The sequence below is a fragment of the Pelophylax lessonae genome (genome assembly GCF_965119305.1).
Source record: "Pelophylax lessonae genome assembly, chromosome: 3".
Classification (NCBI taxonomy): Eukaryota; Metazoa; Chordata; class Amphibia; order Anura; family Ranidae; genus Pelophylax; species Pelophylax lessonae.
The window spans coordinates 415,569,448-415,582,515 of record NC_138770.1 but is presented as its reverse complement, the minus strand read 5'-3'; the positions used below and the strand labels follow the sequence as shown (position 1 = coordinate 415,582,515).

The following is a 13,068-nucleotide window of genomic DNA, read 5'->3' as shown; positions in this document are numbered from 1 at the left end:
TCTGTGTAGGGGTATATATACACACACACTTATATGTATATATACACATATATAGGTGTGAAAGTAGCAGAACACTATGCTTGCGCTAATGAAATAATTAACACCCATATGGCTTCTCTCCATTCACACCTATATATGTGCATTTGTATATATACATATAAGTGTGTGTGTATATATATCCCTATACAGAAGTTCAGATATTTTGCCTGCCTCCAAAGACCCACAAAAAATGCCCAAAAAAAACGCCTGCAATAACAGACCTGGGCGTTTTTTTGGGCGCAGGTGGTTTTTTGGGCATTTTTTGTGGGTCTTTGGAGGCAGGCAAAACATCTGAACTTCTGTATAGGGGTATATATACAAACACACTTATATGTATTTCCACTGTACTGCCTCCAAAGACCCCAAAAAAATGCCCAAAAAAACGCCTGCGCCAAAAAAAAACACCCAGGTGTGTTATTGCAGGCGTTTTTTTGGGGTCTTTGGAGTCAGGCATGACATCTGAACTTGTGTATAGGGGTATATATACACACATTGGCGCAGGCGTTTTTTTGGGCATTTTTTTGGGTTCTTTGGAGGCAGGCAAAACATCTGAACTTCTGTATAGGGGTATATATACACACACACACTTATATGTATTATACACATACACACATATAGGTGTGATAGGAGCGGAGCCATATGCCTGTTAATTATTTCATTAGCACAAGCATAGTGTTCTGCTCTTTTCACACCTATATATGTGTAGGTGTATATATACATACATGTGTGTATATATATATATACCCCTATACACAAGTTCAGATGTCATGCCTGACTCCAAACATGTCCTCAAAAAAGCCCAATAAACGCCTGCAGCAAAAAGCAGGCTGACCGGCGAGAAGCCATATCGCTGTTCTGTAAGTCACCTAAGAGAAACAATCTTTTCTCTATAGCGGTCACCCTGAAATGGAAGGGTTTGGTCACCCTGCCATAGCAGTCAGTGTCAGTTCACCCTACACTACACTATGGTCACCCTGGCACTTAACACTTTCCCTACAGAAACTAGATTTTTGAAGCTAACTATAGTGGAAAATAGCACCTTAACTACACTAGATATCCCTTTCCTCACACTAATAATTGCTAAATGACACTTTTGAAGCAGAAGTAACAGAACTGCTTCCACTCTCTTCCACATCCCTGTATTAAAATGCTAGGAATTTGGTGGGGCTATCTTATATACTGGGGGGCGTATTCACTAATGATTGGCCTCTGGACCCCCTAGTCACTCCAATCACATTCCTAGCATTCTCCTGCCCCCTCGATTGGCTTTTACTAATGGTTCTGGTCCAATCATGGGCTTTTAAAGCCCATTTCCTGTCCCATTGAATTTTGGTCGGTTCTGGTTGCCGAATTCTGAACTTTTTCAGCAAAAAGTTCTAAATTCGGCCGAACCACGAACAGTCAATTTTCGGGTCGAACCGATGGTCGACCCGAACCGTTTGATCATCCCTAGTATTTAATACTGCACATAATTGGTTTGTTCCTGCCATCCAATGAATCATATTTACTCTTGCCACAAAGTGAGGACCATTAAAGTTTAAGAGCTCTATATGCCCCACCCTGGGGGGAATCAGATGTGTGATTAGGGCCAGCTCTGCAACTGCTGTCCTAGAGAGCAGGTGGAGTGGAAGAGTCTCGGTGTTGCAAATTCTAACTAGTACTGTACCTTGCTGAACTATTGTGAATATCCTGGTGACAAATGGAGCCACCTCTGAGAAAAGGGTTTCACAATGACACTGAAGTCTTGCAGTTCACATTGAGTGTAGACATTCATGAGGGGGTATGAGCTATGGATTAGGTGGCAACCTCTGTCTCAAAAGGAACCTTGACAATGTCAGCTTTTTTCCAGTTAAAAAAAGCAGGAAGATGGTAAAGGACTTGATCAGTATTGCCTGTGGTCTCCTTGCAGCTGATCTTTTCCTTTTGCTGACTAACCATGCCTTATTCTGCACTTGTGTCTCTTTGCGGAGGCAGCCATCTTAGTAGAGACAGGGCTTTGCCTCCTCATGTTGGAGCAATCAGCAAGAAGAATAGTGAGTAGCCCAGTAGTGACATGTCACTCCAAATCTCTTTAGATTAGCACTCAGATGCAGCAGTGCCTTAGAACTTACACTACTGATATACAGCTATGAGGCTGTAGGCACAGGCGTGCCTAGGCAGTAGCATCCTCACTTACCAAAAAGTGCACTGCTATTTTTCAGGGGGAATTTTGGACAAAGTGCAGATTTTTATAGGGCACTGTTTAGGAAAAAATTAACATTTCCAATTGTTCCCTATAATAAAGCAAATCTTCACTTGAGAGATCATTTATACAGTGCCTTGTGAAAGTATTCGGCCCCCTTGAACTTTGCGACCTTTTGCCACATTTCAGCCTTAAAACATAAAGATATAAAACTGTAATTTTTTGTGAAGAATCAACAACAAGTGGGAAGCAATTATGAAGTGGAACGAAATTCAATGGATATTTCAAACTTTGTTAACAAATAAAAAACTGAAAAATTGGGCGTGCAAAATTATTCAGCCCCTTTACTTTCAGTGCAGCAAACTCTCTCCAGAAGTTCAGTGAGGATCTCTGAATGATCCAATGTTGACCTAAATGACTAATGATGATAAATATAATCCACCTGTGTGTAATCAAGTCTCCGTATAAATGCACCAGGAACACACCAGGCAGGTCCGAGATACTGTTGTGGAGTTTAAAGTTTAAAGCTGGATTTGGATACAAAAAGATTTCCCAACCTTTAAACATCCCAAGGAGCACTGTGCAAGCGATAATATTGAAATGGAAGGAGTATCAGACCACTGCAAATCTACGAAGACCTGGCTGTCCCTCTAAACTTTCAGCTCATACAAGGAGAAGACTGATCAGAGATGCAGCCAAGAGGCCCATGATCACTCTGGATGAACTGCAGAGATCTACAGCCGAGGTGGGAGACTCTGTCCATAGGACAACAATCAGTCGTATACTGCACAAATCTGGCCTTTATGGAAGAGTGGCAAGAAGAAAGCCATTTCTTAAAGATATCCATAAAAAGTGTTGTTTAAAGTTTGCCACAAGCCACCTGGGAGACACACCAAACATGTGGAAGAAGGTGCTGTGGTCAGATGAAACCAAAATTGAACTTTTTGGCAACAATGCAAAACGTTATGTTTGGCATAAAAACAACACAGCTCAGCGGATTGTGTGTCGTCCTGAACGCGGGAAGCAGCACAGGTGACCGGCGAGCAGGGCTCTGCGCGGCTCCTGTGTGTTCAGAAGAGGCGGGAGTAATAGCGAGTAAAGAAATGTTTGAAGATACTGTGGAGGAACGGGTTATCAATGAGGAGTATAAAATATGGAAAAAGAACACTCCTTTTCTGTATGACCTGGTGATGACACATGCCCTAGAGTGGCCAAGTCTTACTGTGCAGTGGCTTCCTGATGTTACTAGACCCGAAGGCAAAGATTATGCTCTGCATTGGTTGGTACTTGGCACTCACACGTCGGATGAACAGAATCACTTAGTTGTGGCACGAGTTCAGATACCCAATGATGACGCACAGTTTGACGCATCTCACTATGACAGCGAGAAAGGAGAGTTTGGCGGCTTTGGATCTGTTAGTGGCAAGATTGAAACTGAAATTAAAATTAACCATGAAGGTGAAGTTAATCGGGCCAGGTACATGCCTCAAAACCCTTGTATAATTGCAACCAAAACTCCCTCCTCTGATGTCCTGGTGTTTGATTACACAAAGCATCCATCCAAACCAGACCCCAGTGGAGAGTGCAGCCCGGATCTCCGATTGAGAGGGCACCAAAAAGAGGGTTATGGACTGTCTTGGAATTCTAATCTAAGTGGACACCTACTCAGTGCATCCGATGACCATACTGTTTGCTTGTGGGATATAAGTGCTGGACCAAAAGAGGGGAAAATAGTTGATGCTAAAGCCATTTTTACGGGCCATTCTGCTGTGGTAGAAGATGTAGCCTGGCACCTTTTGCATGAATCTTTGTTTGGCTCTGTTGCAGATGATCAGAAGCTTATGATTTGGGACACCCGGTCTAATACAACATCAAAACCAAGTCATTCAGTAGACGCGCACACTGCAGAGGTCAACTGTTTGTCGTTCAATCCATATAGCGAGTTTATCCTGGCCACAGGGTCTGCTGATAAGACTGTTGCCCTGTGGGACTTAAGAAATCTAAAACTGAAGCTTCATTCGTTTGAATCTCATAAAGATGAGATTTTCCAGGTTCACTGGTCACCTCATAATGAAACCATCCTTGCATCAAGTGGTACCGACCGCAGGCTGAATGTCTGGGATTTGAGTAAAATTGGTGAAGAACAATCAGCAGAAGATGCTGAGGATGGACCCCCTGAACTTTTGTTTATTCATGGTGGACACACAGCAAAGATCTCAGATTTCAGCTGGAATCCAAATGAACCCTGGGTAATCTGTTCAGTGTCTGAAGATAACATTATGCAAATTTGGCAAATGGCTGAAAATATTTACAATGATGAAGAGCCTGATATACAGCCTTCTGAGTTGGAAGCACAAGGTTCATAGATGAATTTTCACCTCAGACTGGCAGATGTTGCCACTTATTGTAAAGCAGTTGATATTCATCTGTTATCTTTGGTTCCTGTGTATACAACACACTTTGGCAGTTTCCATGTATATTGTATTGTAATGAGATTGTTTGTACTTGAAACAGGGGTTGTGAAATGGTTGGTTGGATCAAGAATCACAATAAAATAAAATATTTTCACAAAAAAAAAAAAAAAAAAAAAAAAAACAACACAGCTCATCACCCTGAACACACCATCCCCACTGTCAAACATGGTGGTCCCAGCATCATGGTTTGGGCCTGCTTTTCTTTAGCAGGGACAGGGAAGATGGTTAAAATTGATGGGAAGATGGATGGAGCCAAATACAGGACCATTCTGGAAGAAAACCTGATGGAGTCTGCAAAAGACCTGAGACTGGGACGGAGATTTGTCTTCCAACAAGACAATGATCCAAAACATAAAGCAAAATCTACAATGGAATGGTTTACAAATAAACATATCCAGGTGTTAGAATGGCCAAGTCAAAGTTCAGACCTGAATCCAATCGAGAATCTGTGCAGTTTGAGCTGTTTTGCAAGGAGGAATGGGCAAAAATTTCAGTCTCTCAATGTGCAAAACTGATAGAGACATACCCCAAGCGACTTACAGCTGTAATCGCAGCAAAAGGTGGCGCTACAAAGTATTAACTTAAGGGGGTTGAATAATTTTGCACACCCAATTTTCCAGTTTTTTACTTGTTAAAAAAGTTTGAACTATCCAATAAATTTCGTTCCACTTCATGATTGTGTCCCACTTGTTGTTGATTCTTCACAAAAAATTACAGTTTTATATCTTTATGTTTGAAGCCTGAAATGTGGCAAAAGGTCGCAAAGTTCAAGGGGGCCGAATACTTTCGCAAGGCACTGTACCTTTATGATATCATCAGTAGCTGATACTATGTACCAATGTCAGGCAATTAGAAATGTATTTATTTTTTTTTACATAAGTTTTAAAGCTAAATTCTAGGAAGGTTTTAGAATGCACCTACTCCCAGACTATGAACATTTACTTATTAACATATTCTTAACAAGCAGTGGAAGAGCTTTTAAACAAGCCATTGCTGACCTCTCTAGCTGCATGTACTGTGAAGTAATTTATTCTCAAATAAATTTTCAAAGATTCCCCAATATTTCTTCAAAAGAGCCCCAACAGCTGGTTTCCAACAGCTTAGAAACACCCGCTGAGTCAATTGAATTTATTACCAATGTCTAAAGAAACAGAGGTGAATGAGTGCTTGTTTTAAATGCTTGTACTGCTTGTCCAGAAACATAAATACTCAAAGGGTAAATCCACCTTAGTGAGAAAATAAAATAGCAATTAAACAACAATATTGCATATATACAGTAAATGCTACACAAGTCATATTGTAAATGAATAGTGTTAAAAATGACCTTTCCTTTTCAATCTGCAGCTCTGTAATTCTCTGTAAAATTCAAAGCAATATGACAACCTGAGGGCATTCTGTACACAGTTGGTGTGTGGAACAACCCGAAATGTGTAATTTCCTGCATAAGTGATTGGCGCACTGATTTTCCCAGAAGTCTGCACTAGATAGAAATCAGATTTTAGGCATCTTGTGCAACAAAAATTTCATATTTGGTTAGATGCTCCCAAAGTGATTAATCACTTCCACAGGGATGCTGACACAGCGACTTTCCTTATTAGAGGACTGCAAATGCATCAGCTGAATAATAATGAAAATGTCTCTCTTATTTAGAATTAGTATCCAAAGATGCAAAGTGTAACATACAGCTTTTAATTTAGAGCAGAAAGAGGTAAGAATCTGCAACAAAGTTTATAAAAATGCTTGCAATGTACATTGATCACCCAGAGGGGATTGTTTTTTTTCTCAACAAAAGTGGAATTACTCTTTAAAGTGTTACTAAACCAGGACCCTGCATTCACTATATCTGGTCTTTCACAGTATACAGAACATGGAAATGCAGTTAATTTAGTCAAACTAAACTGCTAAATACCTTTTCTCATCAGAAGTATATAACACACTTGTGACTTCTATCACTGTTTGGTTAAAGCTTGTAGGAGGAGTTTTCATTCTACTCTGACTGTCCTATGAGACTGCAGGACCCCGATCCTCTGGCCAGTTCTGATTGACCCTTTGCTGATCACATGCACCCTCCCAAGAAAAAAAAAACTCTCTAGCAGTACACATCAAACTGAGTATGTGCAGAGTAACTTCAAAGGCTCTGTCTTATCAGCAAATAGATGGGGGACAGTGGAAGAAGGGGATTATCTGTGACTACAGGATCAAACAGTCTTTTTATACAATGCACAGGATTACCCCCTTAGGTTCCACAGTGTGTATAACAAGCATGCCTTACTGCATATACAGACTGATGTTACTGTTATGGGTTTAGTAAGACTTTAAGAGTACAAAGTCTGGTCAAAAGTTCACTTTAAATGTAATTATCAGCATCCTGTAATCCATTGTAGAGCAGCATTCAGAGTGAAAAAGGGAAGAGGAACCAACCAAGCTATACTGCAATGTACGTGTGCTGAATATGCTAACAGGAGGAGAGAACAGAGTGAACAAGTGCATTATCTTATCTCGTTCTACTGTTAGATCACTGTTTAATCGACAAACTGTGGCATGTTATGCTTCAGCTATAGTAGAAGTCCCAGATATGGCAATGCTACCTATCAGGCTTAGCTGCAACACAATACTAAACATGTTGGTAGTTAAAATAGCACCCACATAGATATTTCCCCTATGTATCAAGATGATTGCCTGGAGTTCAGCTTTAAATTCATATTGATATACATGGACATTCTAAAGGCTTGTTGTTGTTATTAGGCTCTGGTAAAACTAATGTGATCTAGATCAAAAACATGTTGGAGCTGTGAACTTGTGAATATGCTCAAAGCCCTGTCTGCTAAAATGAAAAATGTGTTTTACTGCCATGTTGCAGGAGAACCTCTGAGAGGAACAGTCACTCTCAATTAAAGTTAAAGAAGTCTGGCTTTTCCATATGGAAGAAAAGAGCAAGTTTTGTTCTATCAAAGTAGTCCCAGCTGGATTCCTCTAATAATAGTGTGTTTCTAGTTAATGAAGTGGCCTGACAAGTTTCAAGTTTATGGGCATCCAGATAATGCAGGAAGTAGCCATTATAATTTACACCATCATTTGGTATTAACTAGGGCATAATAAAACTTGATAACAGCAAAAGTATTTAGCAATATCTTTCCGTAGATGTAAGGTTTTCATTTGTTACCTCTGGAGCGTAAACTCATTGTAATCTAATACACTTTACAGGGCCTACCACAGTCTATCTGCTTGCCACCAAGGCATTAGTACTTCTTTACTTGGACTTCAAGGGCCAACTCATCATGCTTTCCAAACATTAGGGCAGCAGCACATCTATATTAATTAGTAGGGACACTAATTATTTCATCTGTGTTCATGTGATCTTGTTAATCTTAGAGATTGTTTACACTGGCGTCTTGCAATAATGGTCGGTTTCTGCTGGACCTTGGTACAGTGCAAAGAAACACATGAAATTCTAGCCTTTTTCCACACTACTAATACGTGGTTCTTAAAAGAAAGTCATTTGGAGGCTTGAAGGTAGGGATTTTAAATCTGTGCTGTTAAATAAATAAATGTCAAACAAAATGTATCCTGCTATATTTCTTTGTTGAAAAAAAAAAACAATTACAAATCTGTGTATATTATTTTGTTTGTGTAAAAGGTATAGTGTCTAAAAACTATGGTATATATGTTTGAAAATTGATTATCCTGAGATATCGACTGCCTATCTCACCTCACAAGGCCTTAAAATGCCAGGACAGTATACACACCCTCAAATTGACCTATTTTTGGAAAATAGACAGTCCAGGATATTTATGAATAGGCATGGTGAGTTTTTCGAAGTTGTACATTTTTTTGCTAAATTATTTTAAAAATTAGGAAATTAAATAATTTTGTCTTCACAAATTTGCCATTCCTCACACACAGCATAGGCATGCTGTGTATTCTTCACACACAGCATAGGTATGCCTAAATACCCACAATAATATCCCAAAACACATTCTGCTATTCCTCCTGAGTGTGGGGATACCACATGTGTAAAGGCTTTTTCACAGCCTAGATGTATAGGAGGCCCAAACTCCAAGCATCACCTTTGGACTTTCAAAGAGCATAGATTACGCATCCCTGACCACCTATCATATTTATTGAACCCCTGAAGTGCCAGAACAGGTGAAAATCCCACAAAATGCCCCCATTTTGAAAAGCAAACACCAAGGCATTTCCTAAAAGGAAAAGTGAGTCTTTTAAAAAGGACATTGTTTTCCACACATTTTTGAAAATGCAAAAAAGAAAATTATGTCAATTAATAGGATATTTCTAATGCACAGAATATGCACACTTAGAATTACACCTCAAAACACATTTTGCTACTTGAAGCATGGGGAAAGGGGAGTTGTGGAACTTTATATGAGACTCAAGACCAAGAGAGTCTCCATCCCTATATGAATAAAATAAGAGGACACACATACAATTGGGACTTTATGTGAGGTGTGACCAGCAAATGTATAATAATACTATAAAAAAAATATATAAAGAAACAAATATATGGTAAAATAATAGATTTATTTAAAGTCCGTGGACCAAGGGTAAGAGTCCGCGGACTCACAAATATATAACCAATATTATTAAATCTGCAACCCATAACATTCTAAGGTTCTCAACCCTTCAACCTATAGAAGATCTCAACCCTTCACTCACTGAGAGTAAGGGTTGGGATCCTCTATTGAAGAGCCATTTTGTGCAACTTTGATTTTACATACCTGTTTGACCCATGCAGGCTTCGCTCCCTCAGCTCCCGGGTTGGACATATCCCCGGACGACCTGTTACCTTTGATACTCTATATAACTGACATATTACTGTAAGTCATACTTTGACTAGTTTGAGATCTTGTACCTATCAGTTATATACTGTTGTTTATGCATGTACTTTTTTTCTAGATGCCTGAATTATGCCTACTCCTGATGAAGTGAAATTTGTTCACGATACGCTTTGAGTTTAAGAAAGGCAATTTTACTATATATTCAATCAACTGCTTCACAACCGTATTAACATAATGTTACATTACCATGATAATATTGTGTCACTGTTCCTTTACATTATATCTGTATGATCCATGCTCATGTTTACCCCCATGTTATGGGTTGTAGATTTAATAACATTGGTTATATATTTGTGAGTCCATGGACTCTTACCCTTGGTCCACAGACTTTAAATACATCTATTATTTTACCATATATTTGTTAATTTATATTTTTTTATAGTATTATTATACATTTGCTGGTCACACCTCACATAAAGTCCAAATTTTAAGTGTGTCCTCTTGTTTTATACATTTTGTTACTTCTCCCAGGTATGGCTTAGCCACATAGAGATGCCCACAATCCAAGAAGCACCTTTGGGCTTTATCACACATCTGATTTCTGACTGCCTGTCACATTTTGGCTATATTTTTTACACAAAGTTATCAAATAATAACATATTTCTAACACACAGAGTATACATACTTAGAATTACCCCCCAAAATACATTCTGCTACTCCTTATGAGTATGGTGATATTATTAGTGTGAGATTTTTTTACAGCTCAGCCACATAGAGAGACCCAAAATCCAAGGAGCACCATTGGTTTTTCGAGCAAAAATTATGCATGTAATTTCCTGACTGCCCATCACATTTTTAGACACTGTGACCAGTGTGGCGGTGATTGGAGACACTTTTACTGGCTTCACTATTGGGGCTTGGTACACATGAGGTTGAAGGGGCAGCAGAGCCTGGGTTTTACTGCCCCCTAAGCATTACACTCTTAAGTTGCAGACGCAGCAGCCGGAACTGAGCACATGCTGTGACTGCAATGCTTTTCTTCACAGCCATGGCATGAATTAGACACCCTGTCACTTTCAGCATGCATAGTGCACGAGGATTGTGATGACATTATGAGCTCCACCTTCTCCAGTTAGAGAACGCCTTTTTTTTTTTCTTGAACAAAATATAAGGCGTTCTGTAAATGGCAGCTGTGCTGAACAAGCATACCCTTTGTGTTCACTATGTAGAAGGGTAGACACTTGGCACTGTACCTGGAAGACCGTGGCAACACCTACTACAATGACTATCTGCTTCCATAGCGGTTCCACTAGTATGGAATATGTATACTTACATTCGCCCAAGCTGGATTACCAGAACTATGCATTAAAACCCACACTGAAAACCCACACCTGAAGTTCAGCTTTAATTCAAATGCGGCAATTACATGCTTTGTTTTAATTATTCCTATTGATTTGTATCAAAATTAGATATGGCTTTGATCTGAACTCTTGTTTGTAAAGCCTGGTTACACCAATTGATAACATGGAATCAGTTTCTTAAGATGTGGAAACATATTTATCTCAGATATATTACAGTTCTTTTAAAACGCTGATTTCATTTTGATGTTACTCATCAAAAGACCTTCAGGAAATATTGTTGGTTTAGAGTCATTTATTTTTTTTTTCATAACGGAAGATGCTTGTGTTTACTTTATTTGCCAATAAACAAGTATTTGACTGACCCGAAAATGAAATCTGATACATGGGAAATAACTGCAAAAAGCTGTTCTTTGGTGATCAGAAGAAACAAAGCATAGTGAAAATCTGAACATAACTAAAAATAATCCTCACTGACTTTGATTGTAATCTAAATTTTCCATTATATGTGTATTGTAAACTAGGAATGAGGAGCTATTTTTGGAGGGGCCCCTATAGGCTGAATCTGCTTAACCTACAGGAAACTGCTAGCTAACCTTCAATGTATGGTTTAAATTCAGATTATATTCCCTGTAAGACTTTGCAGTATGCATTCAACCTATAATTTCAAATATTAGCGTAAAAAAAATTAAATTGCATAAAATGTATATTTACTAAATCCTGCATAGTGTTTACTTGTTATATGTTTTTTTGTAGTAAAATCTGTACTTGTTGATATACTTCTCCCCATAGCTTTTTGTTAGAGAACAGTTGCTTGGCTATCTCTTCTTGTTTCACTGGTTTGGCTTAATATGGAAAGTTTTACTTTAAGTAATACAAAATGATATAGTAAACGAATGGCGTTAAGCGCCAAAAGTACCTGCGCTTATTGGATAAAAGTGCAAACGTGCCATATGAAATAAATATTTATGCAAAATAAATATTTGTGCAAAATGATTTTAGGTGAATAAATTAACTAATTCTATTTGAATTAAATTAGATTATAATCAATAATTTTATGTGAATGTGCACAGTGAGATGGTGTAAACCAATACTGTAGGGAGCTGCAACTCGATCGTGAAAACGTAGAAATGGTAAATGATACACACAAGGTGTACTAAGCTGCGCTCACCTTAAAGTGCAATAGTGGTAAAAAATATCTATAAAATTACCATATAAAGTGCATAATAACAAATTATCAAATAATTTAAGAATAAAACATAGATACTGAAAAAAAGTGCAATTAGAAGTGCATAAAAAAGTTCATATTGGTAAGTCCCAATAGGCGAATGGATGGATAAAGGTACACTCTCCAAGGGATAAAAACTCTTTTCACATAACAAATCTTCAATTTGAAGATTTGTTATGTGAAAAGATTTTTTATCCCTTGGAGAGTGTACCTTTATCCATCTATTCGCCTATTGGGACTTACCAATATGAACTTTTTTATGCACTTCTAATTGCACTTTTTTTCAGTATCTATGTTTTATTCTTAAATTATTTGATAATTTGTTATTATGCACTTTATATGGTAATTTTATAGATATTTTTTACCACTATTGCACTTTAAGGTGAGCGCAGCTTAGTACACCTTGTGTGTATCATTTATCAATACAAAATGATACCCTTTTTCTCCAAAAATAATCCATACACATCCACTACTTAAGGTCCCTGTAATCTATATTTCCTTAACCACTTGCTGACCACACTATAACCGAATGTTGGATACAGCGTGGTCTTCCAGTTCCAGTATGAAGGCTTCCTGTGATTGTGCCCCCCACGCGCGCCCACAGCTGGGCGTGGGCAGCGCACTCTGTGATCTCAGTGTCCTTTGGACACTGCCAAACACAGATTTGGGTAAAGAGCCAATTAGCAGCTCTTTACCACGTGATCAGCTGCGCCTATTCACAGCTGATCAGGATGTCAACAGAAGTCGGATATTGGCTCTCTTCACCGCTCCTTCTCAAGCTCGGCTTCTGCAAAAAATGCTGACAAGCTGTGTCCACCACTGCTGCCAATCAGTGCCCACTAATGCTTCCAATCAGTGCCTACCTCTGCTGCCAATCAGTTGCCACTACTGCTGCCAATCAGTGTCCACCAGTGCCTCCTCATAATGTCACCTATCAGTGCTGCCTAACAGTGCCCCTCAGTACCGCCTATCAGTGCTCATCAGTGCCACA

The 13,068-nt window shown here is 38.8% G+C and overlaps 1 protein-coding gene across 1 annotated transcript; it reads left to right on the top strand.

Moving 5' to 3' along the window:
• The first annotated feature begins 3,219 nt into the window (after positions 1-3,219).
• On the top strand, positions 3,220-4,790 carry LOC309550987 (histone-binding protein RBBP7). The gene has a single exon (XM_082251407.1). The coding sequence runs from the start codon at positions 3,325-3,327 to the stop codon at positions 4,585-4,587; it is 1,263 nt and encodes a 420-aa protein (XP_082107533.1). The 5' UTR covers positions 3,220-3,324; the 3' UTR covers positions 4,588-4,790.
• The last annotated feature ends 8,278 nt before the right edge of the window (positions 4,791-13,068 follow it).

Excerpts from the sequence above, each read along its gene's own strand:
- LOC309550987 (XM_082251407.1), top strand. The coding sequence starts at position 3,325 with ATGTTTGAAGATACTGTGGAGGAACGGGTTATCAATGAGGAGTATAAA.